General features: G+C 29.2%; 3 protein-coding genes across 3 annotated transcripts; 2 read left to right on the top strand and 1 right to left on the bottom strand.

Moving 5' to 3' along the window:
• The first annotated feature begins 2,119 nt into the window (after positions 1-2,119).
• LOC113850101 lies at positions 2,120-7,267 on the top strand. Its single transcript, XM_027480468.1, has 5 exons — positions 2,120-3,417; positions 4,223-4,281; positions 5,145-5,273; positions 6,360-6,495; positions 6,910-7,267. The coding sequence occupies exons 1-5, from the start codon at positions 2,716-2,718 to the stop codon at positions 7,228-7,230; spliced, it is 1,347 nt and encodes a 448-aa protein (XP_027336269.1). The 5' UTR covers positions 2,120-2,715; the 3' UTR covers positions 7,231-7,267.
• Positions 7,268-10,341: 3,074 nt separating this feature from the next.
• LOC113851552 (gibberellin 20-oxidase-like protein) lies at positions 10,342-11,397 on the top strand. Its single transcript, XM_027482067.1, has 2 exons — positions 10,342-10,694; positions 10,794-11,397. Exons 1-2 carry the CDS (start codon positions 10,342-10,344, stop codon positions 11,395-11,397), a joined length of 957 nt encoding a protein of 318 aa, XP_027337868.1.
• A 4,566-nt stretch (positions 11,398-15,963) lies between these two features.
• On the bottom strand, positions 15,964-20,624 carry LOC113850531 (transcription factor EGL1-like). Its single transcript, XM_027481094.1, has 8 exons — positions 20,519-20,624; positions 19,727-19,981; positions 19,462-19,558; positions 18,627-18,641; positions 17,910-17,966; positions 16,971-17,777; positions 16,370-16,813; positions 15,964-16,035 (listed from the first exon to the last, which is right to left on the bottom strand). The coding sequence occupies exons 1-8, from the start codon at positions 20,611-20,613 to the stop codon at positions 15,964-15,966; spliced, it is 1,842 nt and encodes a 613-aa protein (XP_027336895.1). The 5' UTR covers positions 20,614-20,624.
• Positions 20,625-22,086: the final 1,462 nt, after the last annotated feature.

The raw sequence follows: 22,086 nt of genomic DNA, 5'->3' as shown, positions 1-22,086 counted from the left end.
ATTTATCATTTAATCTTTTAAAAAAATTTATTTTTAAAGGATTTGTTTTAAATATACAATACTTACAAATTTTTATTAAAAAAATTTTAAAGATTAAATTATAAATATTGAAACTTTTAAAACTTGTTATAATATGTTATTTTGTTAATTTATACATGAGTAATACGATACACTAATTCACGGTAGCTGTTATCTAAAATTTATAAATAATCATAAAATATATCTTGAGTTTTATTTAAAAATACAATTTTAATTTAATAATATTCATGTAATAAATAAAAAGTTCATTATTTTTAACATTAACTTCTAAGATAAAAAATAAAGAAAAATATTGTTATTTAGGGAGTTTCTTTTCACTGTATGATCTGCTAGCTATTCTGTTGCTTTGGGTCTTTGCTCCACTAATTATACAAAAACAAAAAGAAAAAGGAAAATCTTGCAGCATAGACGGAGAAAAAGACAAAGAAAAAGAAAATCTATGTATGTGGGTTGTGAGACATCACATTTTGGATTAGTGTCAAAAACTATTGGCATTTGGTAGTATATACAATGGTTTTGGATTACACTTAAATCTAAATTGCAAGAGTATTTATGTTCTTAAATTGTAAAAACATATATATAAATGAAATTGATTGTTGTTTAATTTTATATAAAAAATATATTGTTCGGGTTTTAATAAAATACAAACTGTTAAAAAATATTACACGTGAAAAATTAAATAATATTTTTTCAGAAATGATTACCGCCTAACCTTTAAAATATTAACTTAATTTATTTCATTATCACAGTTGAAAGCAATTTTATATAAATATTAACTTGTAAGTTGACACTATAAAACTACAAAAAATTCTAAGTAAAATTTCAAATTGTTCTTTTAAAATTTCACTTGTTATGATATTAAGTTAACACATTCACAACTCTGTCGTTTTTATGTCATTTCTTTGATTTTTATTTTTTTTTTTGCCTTGGTGAAATTAATTTAGTTCTTTCAAGGATTAATTTAGAATAAAAAATACAATAATTTTGTTCTTAATTTGAGGATAAATAGTTTTTGATACTTTGAACAATATTTTATCTATTTCTCCCTTAAAGAATAAGGGCAAGTAGTCCAACATTTACATATTTCGACGTATACTAGTTACAAAATTGATAATATATACAATTTTATTTTAAAAAAATGTAGCGGCTATTAAAAACCATAGAGTAAGTATATTATTACATTTTTAATAAAAAATATAATTTTAATTTTTTATTATTTAACAATTTTATCTTCCTTAATGAGTATTTTCAAAATTTCGTTATTTATTTTACAAAAATATTTAAACTTACTCGAACTTATTCCAATCCTATTAATGTATACTCATCCAATGGAGAATGAATAACAGTGAAGAGATTGCTATACAACAAAGCAAGAATAAATAATAAGTATTAAATATTAATTTTATGGGTAGTTATAAATTTTAATTCCTATTAACTTCACTTATTAAAGTAAATAAAAAATATAATAAATATTTTATAAAAAAAACCCCAAATATTTTAAATGTCTTTAAAAAAAAATTTAAAAGAATATATAGTTAGATTCATTATACATGATGATTTAGACTTGATTCTTGGTTCACTTGTGAAAAACAAAGATTATTAAAGGTCTGTTTGCTAAAAGATTTATATTTAACTCCTTTTCACCAAAAACATGTCTTCACAAGTGTGTAAATTGTACAGGACACTAAAGAAATAAAAATCACTTAGATGATATTTATATTTTTATAAAGAGATTAGTCTCTTAGTTGTGATTAAAAGATATGCATAAAAAACTATAATGTTAAATTAATATATGAATATTAACTAATATTTTTAAAACAACAACTTCATAATTAAATTTTATTTTATTTTATTGAGTGAAGTCGGTTAATGAATTACAGGTTATTGAACTCAGTGAAAATTTATAATATTTTTAAAATACTAATTAAAAAAATAAAATTATTATTAACTTACATGCATTATAATTTAAAATAAAATTTCAACATAATTTCTAAAAATATATGTATATTTGTTCATAAAACATGGGTGGTGCATGGGGCTATATGATATAAATATGTATAAAGGGAATAAACTAATTCCAGCCGCTAGATTCTCAAAACCAACACGTCAGCGTTAAGGAACTTGGTTTGACTGGTTGGAAGGTATCTTTGTCTCACTCTCCCCGAAATTCTCCATCTCTTCACGCTGGTGTATCACTGTTTAATCTTTCTTCTCTATTCACCCAATTCAATCCCCACCACAGGCAAAGCCATCAGATGCTTTATTTTCCTTTTGGAAACAAAGTTTTGAATTCACGGTTTGGGCATACTGAATTTGTTGCATTTTCCAAACTTTCACAAATTGGGTATCTTTGAAAACGGTTCAGTGGTTCTAATTCAACTAAAAATTGCATTTTTAGTTTATTTATCTATGTTTTCAGCTCCTTATGTAGGTTCCATCTTTGATCATGTGTATAGGTGTGGCTATTGGTTAGTAATAGTCTTAGTCTCTTTTAAGCTTTCAGTATAAACTGAAAGCATGATACTTAGAGAGTTGTTTTTATTGATTACTACCTGATCAAACCCTAGTGGCATAGAAAAATATCTGAAACCCTTTAGTTTTTGTTGTTATTTATATGGAGTATGAGCTATTATTTTGCTATTAAGATTTGTGAACATGCTTGAATCATAGGCATTGATGTCATTTATCTGTGGAGTTCCTATACTTGAGTGTGTTTATTGTCTGGCCTGTACTCGTTGGGCTTGGAAAAAATGTCTATACACTGCAGGCTATGAGAGTGAAAATTGGGGTCTTGCTACTGCTGAAGATTTTGAGCCTGTACCTCGAATTTGTAGGCTAATCTTAGCTGTTTACGAAGAGGATATTCGTAACCCCCAATGGGCTCCTCAAGGAGGTTATGGCATTAATCCTGATTGGGTTATCTTGCGTAAGGACTACGAGGATAACCAAGGTCATGTTACTCCATACATGATATACCTTGATCATGATCATGCTGAAATTATACTGGCTGTTAGTGGACTCAATTTGGCAAAGGAAAGTGATTATTTAGTTTTGCTTGATAACAAGCTGGGGCAGGCAGAATTTCATGGTGGTTATGTTCATAATGGGTTGTTGAAGGCAGCAGGATGGGTTTTTGATGCAGAACATGAGGTTCTTAGGGAGCTGGTGGCAGAAAATCCAACTTATATGTTGATATTTACCGGGCATTCTCTTGGAGCTGGGGTGGTGGCACTGTTGACAATGCTAGCGCTTCATAATCGAGATAAATTAGGAATACAAAGAAACAAGATACGATGCTTTGCAATAGCTCCTACCCGATGCATGTCTCTGAATTTGGCTGTAAGATATGCGGATGTGATCAATTCTGTTGTGCTCCAGGTTGGATAGTCTCCTCTTGTTATGAACTTAAAAGTTAGAACTGTCCCTTTACTGATTTACTATCAATATATGATCAAAATTAGTAGTGGATGCCTTCGTCTAGGTTCTGAAATCTTTGAATATTTATATGTACTTAGTATAAAAGGGAGAATCCACTTCTAAAAAAGAGGTTATTTGACAACTCCAATAGTGACTGAAGTGAAAATGCTTCTCTTGGTGATGTTAAAAAAACATCAAGGTCTGCTTATATTGCTGGTGGTAGTGTCCATGGACTTTATTGTATGTACATCTAAGTTTGCATGTCTAGCAAATGTACTGTCCTCCACTAGTGTTAATTTTCCATTTTAACTTGAGAAGATATATTAATATATCTAGATCCTTTATAATTGATGAACTTGTATTAATTGTTTTGATGAATATACTATCAATGGCATATGATGATTCTAAATTATCAAAGCAGTAATAACTTCAACTATTGAAAAGTTCGAGAATGAACACTGATACATTGTGTTGTGCCGAATTTGTTTAGGGAAAAAAGGAAATGCCATAACTCCATAAAAAGACCACAATGATGAATGGTTGATGAAAACAATGCTTTGAGATATTTCAAGCAAAAAGATGAATGTGTGCATCTGTGAATAAATATTACTATTACTCTTACAATTGGGGTATTTTGTTCATTTTTTTTTTAATTTTAATAGAAGAAATCATATCTGGAACCTATCCAAATTTCTTTCCTGACTTCTTATCTAACAATTTTAGTTTTGTGCACTAATATTTATGCTTGTTTACTGTGACAAACCAGGATGACTTTTTGCCTCGGACAACCACTGCTCTAGAAGATGTCTTCAAGTCACTTCTATGGTAAATATAACTAGTGTATCCCTGCTCCCTTTACCCCTGATTGTGTATTTACATTATTAATAGCATATAGTATACAGCTATATAATTAGCCAGTAGAGTATACAGCTAATGGTGGTGAGGAGATTCAAGTATGCATTCATTGTCATGGAATAATTAATAGCTAAAAAACCATTCCTTCATATCAGAGAATTGAACACCTGATCTCTCCTAAACCTTTGGATTCCAATTATTTAAGTTTGATGATAGTGGAAAAATATTTCTTTGGGATAAGTTAGAGTAATATTTGTAAGAGATACAAAAACCATTCCTTGCCTTACACCTAACAGCTTAAACTCCTGAAAAAAGTTGCTCTTGGACATGGTGTCAAACCTCCTGTGCATAATTAAACTAAATTTCTGCAGAGGATGTAATGGACTTATGCTTTGTCTAGGCTTCAAAATTCAAAGGGGCTTACGCAAGAGGAGGCATGTTGGAGACTGAAATCATTATTAGGCTTTAAATCTAGCAGCTTTTAGCTCTTTGAAAGTTGGCTTCTTGTTCTTAACATGTCTCAACCTCTACCAGCAATTATCTATATTTTCAAAACTTTTACTAATTGAACATTTTTTAGGTACTGTTTATCATCACCTTTGTTGTGGGCCAACATAGTTTTGGACTTGTGAGAAGCATGATATAGTAAATTCACAATACTAACCACAGAAAATAAGTTTTTCTATTTTTCATATGTATGCATCAGATTAGTGTAATTCTGCTTTTGTTATTAGGACAAAAGTTGTTATCCTTTCATGCCTATGTATTGGATTACTACAATCCATCTTGTGCTATTAAAATGATCTACAGTGTTTGTTATCCTTTCTTGGCAGTTGGCCCTGCTTATTGTGTATAATGTGCTTAAAGGATACTTGCACACTGGAGGAGAAGAAGCTTAGAGATCCAAGGCGTCTATATGCACCTGGTCGTCTCTATCACATTGTGGAGCGAAAGCCCTTCAGGTTAAATACAACACTCTCTCAATAAAATTTCATTGAACAGTCATTTTTGAATATTGTAGCATACATCTTATTAGACTCCTACTTGTAGTCACTATGGGCAAAATAATGAATGTATGAAAACGGCTTCTACATACTCTTCAAATTTCTAAACATGGTCCAACATAAGAGAGAATGAGCCAATTGTGGAGGACAATGATGAATGGGGTCATTGGAAGGTTTTTCCATAAATTCTGCCTAGGAGGTATTCAGTAAACATCGCATGCATGAGGCTTGCCCGGGAAAGCTTATACAGCTAGTGGAAAATTAAACTTATTTTTTACTTTGGTCATCTCTGAACCAGGAGGCTTATGTGCAATTTAGGAGTAAAATTTTTACTATTCCAATAACAAGTAGGTGCCAAACTCAATCAGTTTGTGAGGACATGCTCAAACACAAACAGCTCATATGTGAAGAAGCTAGAACGTTGGATGAATTGTTCATGTGTCATGCCCCAATCTTTTCCATCTTATTAAGGAGCTGGCCACTGTGAATTCAATTATACTTTGACCATATTTTCCCTTGGATTTTTTTTTCTTATTCCTTGAGAACTGGACATTACATAAATGTGTATTTATTAGGTATTCACAATACTCTACAAAAAATTTTCAATTTTCTGTTGTTCTAAAATAACTGCTTTATGTTTTTCTGCTACTTGCTATTACAAAAATCTTGCAACTTCTGTGTATAAATAAAGGTGGTAAGTTTAGTTTTTCATACAGAAAAGACCAAAAGTTGCTTAGTTTTTGTAGAAAAGTTCAAAAGAATTTTCTTCAAGAGATAAATTTTCAATGGAATGTTGTAAATCCCTGCCAATACACTTATTCTGTGAGCAAATGGATACACCATGACATAAAATGTCATCTATGAAACACATCTTTAGAATATGAATCATTGAGAATTATATTTAAGTCTACTTAAGTGTCTTATGTTGAAAACAGTTTTTTCTCCTCATGCATTCATGGTTAAATTTATTGAATTATTGGATTCAGTGAGTAAAATTTATCTGTATGTAGCAATAATTTGGAGTATAGCCTCTTCGTGTTGCAGGATAGGAAGATTTCCACCTGTAGTTAGGACAGCAGTACCTGTTGATGGGAGGTTTGATCATATAGTTCTTTCTTGCAATGCAACTTCTGACCATGCCATCATTTGGATAGAGAGAGAATCCCGATGGGCTCTCAATGTAAGCTATTTGCTTCTTTCAGTATTTGCATAACCGTCTACCAAAACATCATATAAAGTGTCCTGTTCTCATCAGTTCGTGCTTTAATACTTTTTGAAACCCTGGAATGTAATTCAGTGTGTTTATCATAGCTGTGAAGCACATATTTGTTAAAAAAAAAAAGGAAGAATATTATTTAGTAAGCGTTAATGAATGGATGCATACTTTTAGTAAGCGTTTTCCTTTTTGTTAGTGTGGGAAATGTGTTTCTATAGATACTAATGAATGTATTCTGCAACTTCTTAAATGTTTTTTTGTAAGTTGAAATCTTTGTACACAAAAATTTTGTTATTGTTGTTATTTTTTGATACATGGTATTTTCTATATATTCCTATGCATACTCATGTGTCTTTGTCCTTGTATTTATGGCATCAGTTAATGCTAGATAAAGATCAGCATATGGAGATTCCAGCAGAGCAAAGGATGGAGAGGCATGAAAGTCTAGCTCGAGAACACAGCGAAGAGCACCGTGCAGCCCTCCAGAGGGCAGTTGCTTTGGATATTCCTCAAGCATACTCACCTTCCTCATATGGAACATTTCATGAAATGGATGTTGGTGAGGATTCTGGAAGATCAAGTGAAAAAGTGTCCTCCTTATCTTCTAAGAAACGAACACAAAGTTGGAATGAATTTGTTGGGCGGCTGTTTGATGTGGATGACTCAGGTCATATGGTGTTCAAGAAGACAAATCCATAAAAGATTTATTTCTAAGTTAATAAAGCATTTTTCATTTCTATGCTTCTTTCTTGCTCTCTTATTATTATTATTATTATTATTCGATTTTGGAAAATGTTAACATTAGATCTTATGACTGATTTTAAACAACTAAAAATAGGAAGATTTTGTTAGAAAAGAAAGTATTTATTATGTTTTTGTATTTCTGATATAATAAATATTTTCTTTCTCAATAAAATTTTACTAATTTTAGATACTTAAATTTAACCTTGAAGACCTGATGTTAACAAAATCATTCTATTTTTAAGGCTAAAAGTGAGATTCTTTTTATTTATATTAAGCACCCATTTAGCACAGTATGTTGTTCTGCTATGATACAAACTTACATGTAGGTTCTGCCTGGCCACTCTGGAAGTTTCAAATTTAAGTGATGGCTCTGCTGGACCCCATCTTTATGCTCTTGGAAGATTGCATGACCTTTAGAAACTTGTATTTCGCCTCTCTAGAATTTTAGGCCATAAAGGCACACAAAATCGATATAAATTGCTTTATGTCTTGGATTGGTGCTAGATATAGGGTGAAGTAGGTGGCTCTAGCATTAATGTTTTGCTATAAAACCAAACATGATTGATTTGGCTGCAACTTTCAATAACGTTCACGCATTATTTTTGCTATTATAATGCAGTGATTTAAAATTGAAGTTGCTGTGGTATACGAAATTAGACTGTATCCTACAACTCTCCTTCCAAGGGATGTTCAACATAATTTCCATGAGATGCATAGAGGTAGGATGCAAGTGAACAAGTTGTGCATATAAGTCCAACATTGCTTGAGATGGGTTTAAGTGGTGACCAGTAATAACAAGTTGGAGTGCTAACTAGTAAATATCAACTCAGAAAGTTTTTAAGTCTTTTATTCTGAGACACAGTGGCATGCACTAATATGTTGTATATCAATAAATAATAGCTAGTACTGGTGCCTAACATAATGACCGACCCAAGAAGGAGTTATTTTTTTCAATCTATTTTTTTTCACTTTTACTTAATCCGACAAAGTTAAATTTTTACTATTTTTTAATCTTTTCAATCTATTTTCTCTCTTGATTTCTTTTTTGTTTTCAAACAAGGCATCAGAGTTGGCTTTAAACATATAAAATTAATAAATTTGTATAAAAAATCACTACACTAAAAGTATAAAAATAAAAATACTTTTACTATTAATAAAAAATATTATATTTAAATAATCTTAACACTTTCCTTAAAATTAAAAATTCATTAAAAGTTAGATGTGCTTTTTTTTCACCGGAAAGATTTCCTACTGTACTGTTACAATAATTGAGGCAATTCTCGATGGATTTGGTTTAGCCACGAGGGTTTTGGTGGAGGTATTTGATTGGAGCCATAAGTGACTAATCCAAAGGAAACGCGTAAGTGGGAAGAGCAAATCTTTGAGACCCTTTTTGGATATAAATGATGCAATGCAATCATAGTAAATTCACTTCAATCTAGTGCCCAAGATTCTGTATCTAATCTTGTTTGAATACCATGATTCAACAACCTATCTTTCTTCCTAAGTCAATCCTCTCATGTCCTAGAAATCATTGTCTTATACTTTTCTGGTTTTAGCAGTCATAGAATGTCTTTGTGCATGCACCAAGTTTGGGTAACCAAAAATACAAGTATAACAGAGAGATTTTTAAATTTCTTCTAAAAATAAATCATTTAAATTTTTTTCTTTTAACCTAAAAATTATTTAGTTAAAAAAATTCTACAGTATTTTAAAAATACTTTTTCTTACTATCTAAATACATGGTAATTTTAAATTACTCTATCCAAATACAACTTAATAGAATTTGACTTAATACTCTTTTTTTTATCCTACACACGTGTCTCTTAATTTGTTTTCATACCTCTTTTGATTATACAAACCACTCTTGATTTTTTATATAATTATATGAATTAAAAGGGGTTAGAGTAAAGTAAAAAAGGGAGGAATTACGGGTGAAATTTTGTTAAACCTCAACGATGTAAATATAATTTATCCTATCACAAAATATATGAACACTTTATTCACTATATATATTTGTAATTGTTCGTGCATAATTTTGTTAGTGCAATGCTTCCAATGGCCAAGACTAGGTAAAGAATATGGGAAAGGGGACCAACTCCTTGAATTGGACAGCTAAAGGGTTTGGAGTCAATGGAATAAAGCTCATGCATGTTTATTTTGATAGATTCCTTATGCACTTTGCACATATGGGACATTTATTTTGATTTTGCACAACACCCAAATAATTGTTAATTATCCCTATGGACACAATTGACACTAATGCATTAATATCCGAATTGACAAATTTTGAGGTGCTAGAAGCGTCTACATGGTTTGTACTTTGTTGATATGCTTTCTCTTTAGCATTTAGATGCATATTTTGATCAAATATTTAGTCAAATCTTTTCACAGAAGAAAGTGAGTTCCATGCATAACGGAATATACAAATTCATCGTGGTTGAGATGCTTGCTTACCAGCCTGTCTTGCTGACTGTGAATGCATATTAAAATCAGACAGTGGGAAAAAACAAAATGAAAAACTATATCAGACCATCTTTATCTTACATTAGTCTCTATATTAACCAATTCTTGTTATCTCTTTATCCCTCTCTTCCTCTCTTTTATTAAGATAGCTATCTTTGTATTTGTGTGAACTATTTAAGAAGAGGGTAAGAAAAAGTGTATGCACTTTTAGCGACAGAATTTGTATCTTTATTCGACCCTTATAGATACCCTTTTATTTATAGCCTTTTCAGTAAGTTATGGTTGTTAGCCCATGGTCATTCAGTTTAGGCCAATCATTATTTTCCTACAATCATTCAGTTTTGGTCATAGACTCTACACACAAAGCACCAAGAAGAAGTTAGTTTTGCTTTAGCTTTATTCTATATATCTTTGTTGGCACTTCTCCACTTGTTTGAGAAAAATAATAGACTTGTCTTCTATATACTCTGTCTTATACCTGTCTTCCTGAATTAAACCTTCACATTCAAGCTTCTGACCAAACTTGTATACATTAAATAAGCCAAACCCGAAAATTTGGTGGCAATATACCATATCTCTCTTCTTCACATCTTAGACATAATGTCTAAGTTTGAATATGTTGAGCTTCCGATTTTAGACATTTCTCAGCCATTAGAGTCATCTTCCTTGACCTCTCTCTCTAAAGCATGCAAAGATTGGGGATTTTTCCACATAATCAATCATGGAATCTCCAAAGATCTTTGCAACCAGATCCATTCATTATCCAATTACCTCTTCAACCTCCCTTCTGAGACTAAACTTAAACTCGGTCCTTTCTCCTCTATAAAATCATACACTCCTCACTTCATTGCTTCTCCATTTTTTGAGAGCCTCAGAATTAATGGACCAAACTTCTATGCTTGTGCTAAGAGTTCTGAAGACATCCTCTTTGACAAACACAATTCCATATTCAGGTAATATATATATGCACTTTTCTCTTCTATGCTTAATGCTTGTTTCTCTTTTTGTTTAATCAAAGCATAAGATTTTTTCTCTTTTTATGCTTTGAATAGTGAGACACTGCAGGAATATTGTAGTAAGATGGCTGATTTGTGTGAGAAAATTCTAAAGCTTGTGCTGATGAGTTTAGGGGATGGCTTTGACAAGTTGTTTTATGATTATGAATTTAAGAGGTGTCATGGTTACTTGAGGATAAACAACTATTCTGCTCTAGAAAGTTTGGAAGACCAAGTCGAGGGGCTTGGAATGCACACTGATATGAGTTGTATTACTATCTTATATCAAGATGAAATAGGAGGGCTTCAAGTGAGATCACATGAAGGCAAATGGATAGACATAAGCCCTTCTGAAGGGACCCTAGTGGTGAACATAGGGGATATGATGCAAGCTTGGAGCAATGATAAGTTAAGGTCTTCTGAACATAGAGTTGTTTTGAAGCAAACTGTGAACAGATTTTCTTTAGCTTTCTTTTGGTGCTTTGAGGATGAGAAAGTGGTGTTGGCACCAGATGAAGTTGTTGGAGAAGGAAACAAGAGGATGTACAATCCATTTGTGTGCTTAGACTATTTGAAATTCAGAGAGAATAATCAAAGAGGAAGGTTTGAAAAGGTAGGGTACACAGTTAGAGATTTTGCAGGCATCAAGTCTCAACTGTAAATGGTTACAAAAGTGAAATTCATTTAATCACACAGATAATAATATATGCTTCCTGTGACTCGTATTTATGGTGCACTAAGTTGTGAAATTGGTATATAAAATAAAATAATAAATAGATAGAAGGACTTTTCTGGTGTCCAAATGTGCAGTTTAAATATTTTCCATTTTTTTATAATAGTGAAATAGAACAACCACCCTGTAAGATTTAGGTGGGTCAGAACATTGGATCATATGTTGGCTGTATGAAGATTTATAGTTGGAATTTCCAACTGCAAATGAAGAATAATGTGTTCTGTTTTATTGTTCTTTGGTTGGATAGGCATAGCATTTATTATGCAAACAATGATAGTAATTTTAAAAACATACATAGATCTAAGACAGTATTGTATGGTTGGTAAGATACTAAAATCGCCACCATTTCATAGAAATCTGGAACTAAGTAGCAGTAAGTAACCCTATTTACTGTCTAGCTAGATCTTTCTTCTACAGTAGTTTCCAATAGCAAATATGTGTACCCTTTCTAGTATTTGAAAAATTATTATGTGACATGAGATGAGATTATGTGGTTTCAACCATATATTGTATCATGTAGATAGATTTTATAATAATAAAAAAAGGAAGTAAATACGTGTCTCAACAGGAATAGTTGAAACCACACGATCCTGTATTTCTGATTTTTAGACCATCAAATAAATAAGAAACCTTTCCTTCCAATGCACAGATAAATTTTCTTGAATTTTCCCAATGTTCTAAAACTTCATAGGCTGAAAAATCAAAGTGGAAACGGTGACTTCTGGAATATGAGCATGTATCCCAGCTCAGCTCTATCCTTCTGACAAAATTGATGGAAGCATTTATGAGATGGGATATTATTTGATAAAACATTTATGAAGATAAAGAGACAGAGAGAGAGTGCAACTAAAAAAATATGTGATTTACTTCGTCTAAAATAAGTAAAGTGTAACTATAATTATTGACTAAAAGTTAATAATTAAAATTTTAAAATTTTTATAGTTTATTTTATATTTACATGTATGTCATCATAATATTAACTGTTAAATTTGTAATTAATAATTATAACTGCACTGCACTTTTTAAAGTGAATTTTCGTATTTTAAAAGTGTCAAATTCGAAATAACCATAATTTATAATATGTGAAAAGTTAACTAATAAAACATTGTTTCTCTTTTAAAATTTATTTTAAAAAAGTTTGAACGGAAAAATTAAGGAATTGTTTAGTTTTATAAAATATTTTATTTTTATTTTAATCATAAGACTGACACTTCATTAAATTTAATTTTTATTTTTAAATATTTCTATAAAAATAGTAAAATAACTTATTATTATTATTTTCTCTATTTTTATATAAATATAAAAATATAAAATAAATTAAAAATTAAGTAACATTTTTATAATAAAAAATAAAAATATTTCTTAAAATCAAATCATCCTTAAAATATATTGAGCATGCTTGTTTCTGTTTTTTTTTTAAATCTCTTTTTAAAAATAAAAAATAAGTACGTACTGTGTGTCTGTTTTAATTTATTATTATCTAAACAAGATTAAATTTTGTTTTCTAATATTAGTAGTACTAAAAATTTGATCTATGAAAAAAAATATTTTTTTTAATATTATACGTATCTTTTATTAGAAATAATTATATTTGATTTACGTAAAATTATTATGAACATCAAAATTCTTCCTTCAAGTATTTAATACAATTATTTTTACTGAAATTCAAATTTAAAATTAAATATCATGTTAAAACATTTCTCAATCAATAAATTCACACACTCAATAATATAAAAAAAATAGTAATATGCATTACCGTTGGGGTCAAATTAACCGATACTAGATTGATAATTATAAAAAGAAAATTAAGAAAATTTGTTTTGTAATGTTAGATAAGTCAGTGTGCACTAAGAATAAATGTCAAATTAACTTATAAATATTAAAGTTGTGGACTAAATTCATCTGTTTACATTATTAAAGATTAAATTAAGAATTTTATTTTAACACATTAGCAAAATAATTTTTTTACATTATTATTTAATCATGAATTATTATATCAACAATGATTATTAAATTTTATAATAATTAATATAAAAATTATTAGATTAATATTTTATTATAACATTTAAGATTAAATTTACTGATATTACTAAATTTGAAAAAATTGTTAATTTTACATTTTCAAAAATAAAACACGAGCGATAAATGGGGATTAAGTTAGCCCTTGTTAATTACTTGTGATTATATTTTCAAGAAGTACAAGGAAGAGGTTAGAGATTTTATTTCTTACTTTAAAATGTTTTTACTTTTATAAAGAAAATAAAGTGCAGCATGATAAACTTTTGCAATATTCTCTTGTTCTTTGTCCAATCAAGTGGAAGAAAAGTGAAAAGTAAAAAAATTAAAAAAATAAAATAAAATAATAGGAAAGTTTGAATTTAGATTTTTAAAAAATAAAATTTTCTTCACCCGTCCTTTCCCTTATCTTTTAACCACTCAAACAAAAATATAACATTATTTACATTTTTTTAATCCAAATAAAGCATTAATTTTTCAACTTCTTTTTTTTTTAAAGAGGAAAATATGAAAGAAATTTCTTTAAGAAGTATAAATGTTACATTACATTTAACCTCTTAAAATATCATAAAATATAATTTAAATAAAAATATACTTAATATATCTATTCTTTTCTTAATTTCTTCTCAAATGAAATCAGGAGAAAACGTTCTTTTTTTTACATGGATCCAAGCTAACCTTTTCCTTTTCCTTTTCCTTTTTACTGTTTTATCTCATTCTTGACTGAAAAAACATTTCATAAAACATATTTTTCCTCGTATTCATCTCTCTCGTCAAATCAATCATGTACAATAAACACTTTTCTTATCATTACTGTGTTTATGTGGTATCTTTAGTGAGCATGCTTATCTAACTTTTCCTTTTTCTTATAGTTTTTTACTTTTTTGTTTCTCAAAGTTGACGAGGTTAGAGCAAAGGTTTTGTATATATCTATCTATCTCTTGATGGCATGGTTTAGGAGAAAAGTATTGTATTTTTATTTGTATGATCATTACCTTCTAGCTAGTCATATCACATTCTTCATCACAATGATTAATTATACATTTAATTATTTATTATTATCTCATTCCCTTCCTTGAGAATCACAGATCAACTAATAAGATGGAGCCTGACTTATTTTATTTGTTTTTTTTTTCAACAGTTCTTTTATTATTATTTTTTCTATTAGGCTTTGTGTATTTATGGAAAGTGTGATCTGAACGATGAATTCATTATTTTGGCAGTTGGCCATACGACACTATTCTAAATAATTTTTTTTCATATTTGTTGGAAAAAAATTATTTATTCACGTCAGAGTCAACTGTGCAAATAAAAGAAATTAATGCTTAATAATCAATAAATACGTCATTTTCATACATAAAGAGATCATAAATTGTGAACTGTTAGAAAAAATTAAAAATATATGTAATTGTGATTTGTGATTGATCATCAACTGCCCAAAAGGTTCGTATCAATGATCTAAATATAAATTTAGTTGCCCCTCGTTAAGATATGCCTCCTTCCCTATTGTTTCTTTTTGTGTAAAAGTTGGAATAAGATCATAGTTATAACGAAAGGATCTAGAGAGTATCAACAGGATGTGACTATAGAGTAAACCAAATATATGTAAATTGCCAATGATTCAGATACGTATATATTTTCTTAAATAAACAATGGCATTCAAAGTTGAGATGGCACGCAAATTAGTCGAGTAAGGCTTTTATCTTCAAAGATTATGCAGATTCAAAGAATTATATAACCATAAGTTACATATTAAGTAATATTATACATAGCAATCAAAGATAGCACTTCAGAAATAGAGAAAAAAGGTATGTATTATAAGAAAACTAATTCATGCCACTATAAAGAATTACAATACAATAATTCACAATAGTAGAGCAAATCCACACCAAAATGGATCAAATAGACGATAATTTTGTTTATCTTGTACAAATTTGCATATCTCCGGACATATGTTTATATGGTCTTATTATTATTATTATTATTATTATTATAAACAAATATTTATACGATAGATATATTTCCCGAGAAACCAGGAAAGTCTTTCAAACTGGAAATCTGCAAAAACAAAATCTTTTGCTTCTTGAAACATCACATTGTATTTTAAATCTATAGAAAAATTTTCAAGCACCATCTTGATCACTTTGGAACCATATATTCAAAATTCACTTCCTAAATGCAAGGAAACAGTACTATACTGCTGGCACCAAAATCAAACAAAAATCATGCAAATGAGTGCTAACAGATTGATTAAAGTGATTTAAGCATGATATGTAGGAGATTAAATTGCAGATTGGAGTTCTTGTAATACTAACAAGTCAATAGTTGAGAACAATAGTCAAAATTAAGGTTCATACTCCATACAATAACAGATACATGTCTTTTAGGAAGTACAATACTACTATTCTAGAATTACAAAGTTGGAAATTGTTTACTCGCTAGTATTTACTGCTTCCATGAGAAATACAAGCAGGAATGTCAAATATTTCCAGATACTTTCCAAAGTGCTTCTTTGATCATCCTAATGGGTGCTGTTGCTGCTCCTCGAAACTGAAATAAAGTCCTAAAAAGGTTCAAACTTCTCTAATGATTTAAGGGAATAATTAAGTAATAAAGAAAAATGACTTCCAGATAAGAATTTTTCAAATCACTCATTAAATAAATATTCACAGCTGTAGCATAGAATATTTTAAGAATGTCCTAACCAAGAATTACCATACTATTCTCTTCCCTTCAAGCTAGGCTTAGTAGTAACCAATGGTCGCAGGAAAATATTAAGAGGGTAATAAACATGCTACTTTTTGGAGGGGAAAAAAATATTTAGCAGAAGTTATGGGAAAATATAGTGTACACATTGCACTATTGGAAAATTAGAATCACAAACCTTAGTTTTAAGTGTCAATGTGAAAACACCATCAAATGTTGATGATTCAACCGTGTGAGCATCTAAATGCAGATTGTTAATGGTATCCATGATATCATACAATACGTGTTTCCTGTAAGGACATTTCATCTCAATCAGAACCTCTTGCTCCTTCATGTTGACTTTAACATCCAGTGACTTAGCTTCTTCAGAAACAACTCTATCTATATCTGTGTCTATCTCATCTATATCACAAGCCTTCCTCTTGTTTATCCAAGGTTTCATTCCCATGCAAATCTTTCTGGCACCATAATTATCTGACATCTGCTCTAGTACATCAAGACATTTTCTTTTGGTTCTTGCTTCAGAATCAGCAATATTCATATAAGATTCTAGCTCTTCTACTCTTGTCTCTAACTCTTTCAAGTACTTAATTGTGTCTCCTAGAATTGAAATCTTATCCACCTGCATATGATTACCATGTCATGGTAGAAGAAAGATATTTTCAATATGTACAAAGTGACATCATTGAAATAATTTTCAATATCCAGTGATAAAATTAGTTTTACAAGGTGCAAGTAAATACCTCACTTATAGATGAAGGAACCAAAGATTTGAGAACCTCATAGCTTTTAAGTTCTAATTTTTTATCAGAGAAGGCATTTCCCATGAAACTATCAGTATTTTCCAATTTACTAGTCCATTTCATTCTCTCATTTTCTTTCTGTGACTTGAGAGAGGAGCAATTTCTATGCATAAAAGGGACCTTTAACAAAGTCTTCTTTAACATGCTTTGTTGAAACCTCGGTCCCTTCCATGCAGAAACTGTTTCTTTATTCCATTTCACAAAACTAGATTTATAATTTGAGTCACCAGCACATGGCTTTGGTTTAAAAATTGATGAATTTCCCAGAACAGCACAAAGTGTTCTTGTGTAATACAAGTCTTCATCTGCTCCAGTATCCAAAAAGCTTCTGTTTGAGTGATTACAATCTTGAAATTCCCTTAGTTGAACTTGGCTTACACTCTTGGAAGCCCTGCCTTGCTTCTCAGAAGCTTCATGCATACAATCACAAGAACTAAGGGAATCTGGGGCACCAATGATCAAGGCATCATTCACAAATTGAGCTTGAGAGTGCCCACCATTAATGCCCTCAATCATTGATTCGTCCATAGCGTTAGAATCTTCATTGTCATCATCATGAAATTCATTGATAGGATCATGATCAAATTTGATTTCTTCTTCATGTGAACATGAGTTTTCCAAAGTCATTGTATCTAATATCCTAGGATCACCTTTGGTGCATGTTGGATATTTGTCATCATGAGGTTTATCGAGAGTAGATGAGGACTTATCAGAGCAAATAGGCTTTGAGATTTCTAAGAAGCAAGCCTTAACATGTTGTATGAGATTAGGATCCTCAGCAACCTATAAATAACAATGCAAAGAGAACAAAGTGTTTACTGATATCACAAGTGCTTCACATCTTCATATAAATTTATTTATTCAACATCGAAATATAATGAAACTAAGCTTTTGGAATAAGATCACGAAGATTACCAGTTCAGTTGTGCCTATCTCAATAACACCTCCTTGATAGGGAAAACACACCACTGTCTGGAAAACAGGTTTTTAACACACATTATGAATGTTAATATTGATATTTCTGTCATATGTCATTCTAACAAAGTAACATTTTAATTTGGCTAGAATTACTCAGCCCTTGCATTTATAAGAACCTAGTTTTGAAACCTTTATTTTTATTTTTTTTTCATTTTTAACAAATAATTAGTTAATTTCAAAAGTCATCTTATTCTCACCTTTTTTTTTTATGTTTTTTGGACCTTTATATTGGATCTCTCATATCCACAAAGTTTTTTGACTTACCTAACTTATCTTTATTCTGCAAAATCCTCAAAGGATTCTAATTACCATCGTATCACCTTTAGAATAACAATTTCTTACCATGAGTACATTTTTCTATACATTTTTTAAAACAATAAATAAAATAAAAATTGAATTTCACCTTTGCAATTATATGTACAAATAAAAAACCTTTTTTTATCAAGCTACAGTGCCAAATTTTGCAACTCTTTTTATATACCACCTTTCTTTAGTTAAGACTTGAGAAAACACAATCATGGACTTCCACTTTTACAAATTAAAAATGTTCCCAGCTTTGGTTTCCATATGACATCAAACGAATAAAGCATAACCTTTTAATTAGATAAAAAAAAATTGTACAACAAATTTTAATCTCTACAGAAAATGTTATACCTGAATTGACGCACTCTGGGTACAGCAATCAACGCCCATGTCCGGATGAAAATTTTTCAAAATTAAAAAATATATAAAGAAAAATTAGTTTTATATAGTTATGAACAAAATCATGCAGCAATTGCTTCAATCATATGTTATTTATGAGTCATACAGATAAGCGATATAGGGTAATATATGTTTAATAAAACATTTATATTTATATTATATAAAATAAAGTATAATTAATCCATTTGTTGTCGTTGCTATCCGAGTCACGTGTAAAGATGAGAGTTCGCAGTTTTATGTAATGATTTAGAAGAAGGAACTATTGACAGAGTAAGGTCGAATCCACGTTTAAAACTCAGCGATGTGATTTATAAAAAAAAATAAAAAAATTGATTGATTAAACGTGAAAAAATTTGTAGTTTTCGAGGATTAAAAACTTAATACTAAGTTTTAACGTAAGAACTTTTGAACATGAAAAACTTTATGTTAAACTTAATTTTATAAAATTAAGTAAATTAAATATATTGATAGTGTAATTTTTTTATTTATTCATAAATTATTACATAATTAAAACTTAATAATTATTTGAAAATTATTCTAAACGTGACTTTTAGTTAGTTATTAATATAAAAAAATGTTACTCTCTCTCTCTCTCTCTCTATATATATATATATATATTATGTTAATGTACAATCATAAGAAATCGTTTAGCAAGTTACATCTGAGTATTTATAAAAAATTATATATTTCATTATTATTTTTCTAAATAATATATGATAATAATCACAAATAATGCTAATGCACGTGCGCATAGATATAAAACATATCTATGGGTAGAATATCCAACCTTCGCAAGCAAGGAACGAGAGAAATCTTTGTTATCCGCATGTTGAGCATTGCATAACCACACAGTGTCACCAATTTCTAGTGCTCTTCCAGGCAAACTGTGTTACAAGGAAAGAGAAATCTTCCATGGTGATTAATGTAGAAAACATAAAACCCAAGGAAGGAAAAAGGCCACAAAAACATAAACATAAAAAGAGATTAACTAAGAAAATAATTTCACTCCATAGATAAACTTATATCTAAAAAAAATGATGAGAGCATGGTACCTTTGGTTGTCATTGAAGACAAAGGACATGCAAACCAAGTAATACCACTCTGAATCTGAGAGATCTTCTGGAACTAATGCAGCAGAAGGCCTTTTGGTTTGTGTGTCAGCTTCACCTACAAGAAGAAACTCATATAGTTCCTTCAGTTGTTCACTCCTTTGCAAGCCTATTTTATCAGCCTTCATTTCCATGCTTTGTACTGTTTTTCTTGTCTTAATGTCTCCATTATAGTATCCATCCCTCCATTCCAATACCCTTTTGTCACACAAAAACGAAACATAGGGTAAGTTATAAGAAGCTACATGAAGTGACATATCCTCATCCACATCCCACATAATAACATAAAGCAAACCAGTTATGTTTATTTACATTTTTCTCGTTTGTCATACCTCCTTTGATTTTTCTTCTTACACGTTTCTGTAATCAAATACAAGAAGATTCCATTTGCATATAATAATCTAGTTTCATTTTAATTTTTAACGTGTCAAAAATGATAGTACAAATTTAAAACCACTTCTTTTCTTTCTTTATACAAAACCAATGTCATAAAACTCCTCAGGAATCCTTGGACTAAGTTCTTATAATGTAGTATTAATTTATGAAGGGAGAAAAAACAACTGATGTGAATACATGATATGAGATTCTGCAAATCACATCACACCATTCACTTTCTTGGTGACCAAAATTTTCAGATTCAAGAATTACCTTGACCAAGATAAGTGAAGTTTAGATAGAGAAAATAGATATATATTATTAGTAGAAAAGAGGAACACTAGGAGGGTATCTTTCTACCTTTGTTGAGTGGTTGAAGGTGCCCAGAAAATTCCATAGCTCCACTGAATACTTCTCACTGCAACAGCTAGTTGAGTGCTTAGGTTCTTGTGCATCTTCTCATGCTTTGGACTACCATACGCCATCCTACTAACTGTGAAATGCTATCAGAACAGCAGGAGCAGTCACTTTAAATGTTATCATTACTTTCATTTGGTCACAAAAAGAAAAAGAAGTGTCATTTGTTCTTTAATTCCAACACAGTTAACCATCAATGAATGGCTCTACAGCAAGACCTAATTTACTTTGGTTAGTTTAACCAAACGATATTTTTTTCATATTTAATGAAAATAAATTAATTTTTTAGGAAAATTTTATTTTTAAATTTAAATTGGTGTTATATGGAAATATAATTCAAGCCATAGTTTTAAATTGGTGTTATACGATAAACAATTTGAAATTAATTTTTTTGTGGTCGATAATGAAACCAATCAAGTGGATACACCTTTTTTTTTTTTTCAATATACACGTTTTAATTGTAAGAATAAGTGCCAAATCATAATTAATATATTTAAAAATTTTAACAATATGATGACAATATCAAGCTTTATTGGTATATTTTATGTCGCTTAAAAATATTATATTTTATTAGAATATCCTTTTATTTGTTTTCTTTACCTGAAAGACAATTCAATAATATATAAGAAATTAATATTTTATTTAATGAATAAATATTGATAATTTTTTATTAATTTGATTTAATTATATTTTTATTTTTAACTTATATAGTTTCAAAATTTTATTAAATCTAACTATTTCTTAAATTGTAATTTTTTAAATAAAGATATTTTTTACTATAGAAAAAACTAATTAAGTTTGTCTATTATTAAAATTAACTAAACTTATTCTTATAATATATTTTTTATTTAAATATTTAGAGTTTTATAATGAGTTTAAGATATAAAATATTTTTAAATATTTAAAAGTAAGAAATTTAGTAAAAATTTTAAAGAATGTGCATGCTTTTATAGGACGTAAAAATAATTTTTCAAGAGAGATTTTTTTTATCACTTTTTTATTTTGGTTAAAATTTAATATTTTGACAGATAAATTTTGAATAAAAATTGTTTGGAATAATTAAATCATAAAATATAGATTTTTTTTAAATAAAAAATAGACAGAAAAACCAAATTTGTTTAAGATTAAATTAATTATAATTTTAGTCCTTCTATTAACAAAATAGTATATTTAATATTATCTTTTGAATTAAAATTAAGTGATTAATAATAGTATATTTTTTTATTAAAATATATTATATATTTATAATTTAATAAATTGTATTATTATTAATACTTATATCCTATTTATTTACATTAATAAACTCTATTCACATAGTTTTTCATTGATGTCAAAGGAAGTATTGTTAAAAAACAAAAAAGATACTAAACTTAAATTTAAAAAGTAAAGTTAAAACAAAATACGTCCTTTCCATTATCATACATATCTTTATCATTTTATTAGTACTTTTAGTGAGGCTGACTGATTGGTACCAACGTCTTATGGGTGTTAAATGTTCACTGGAATTCAAA

Source organism: Abrus precatorius, unplaced genomic scaffold (genome assembly GCF_003935025.1).
Source record: "Abrus precatorius isolate BTA unplaced genomic scaffold, Abrus_2018 Scaffold9, whole genome shotgun sequence".
Lineage (NCBI taxonomy): Eukaryota > Viridiplantae > Streptophyta > Magnoliopsida > Fabales > Fabaceae > Abrus > Abrus precatorius.
Note: the sequence above shows the minus strand (reverse complement) of the source record. Positions and strands in the feature narration are given on the sequence as shown.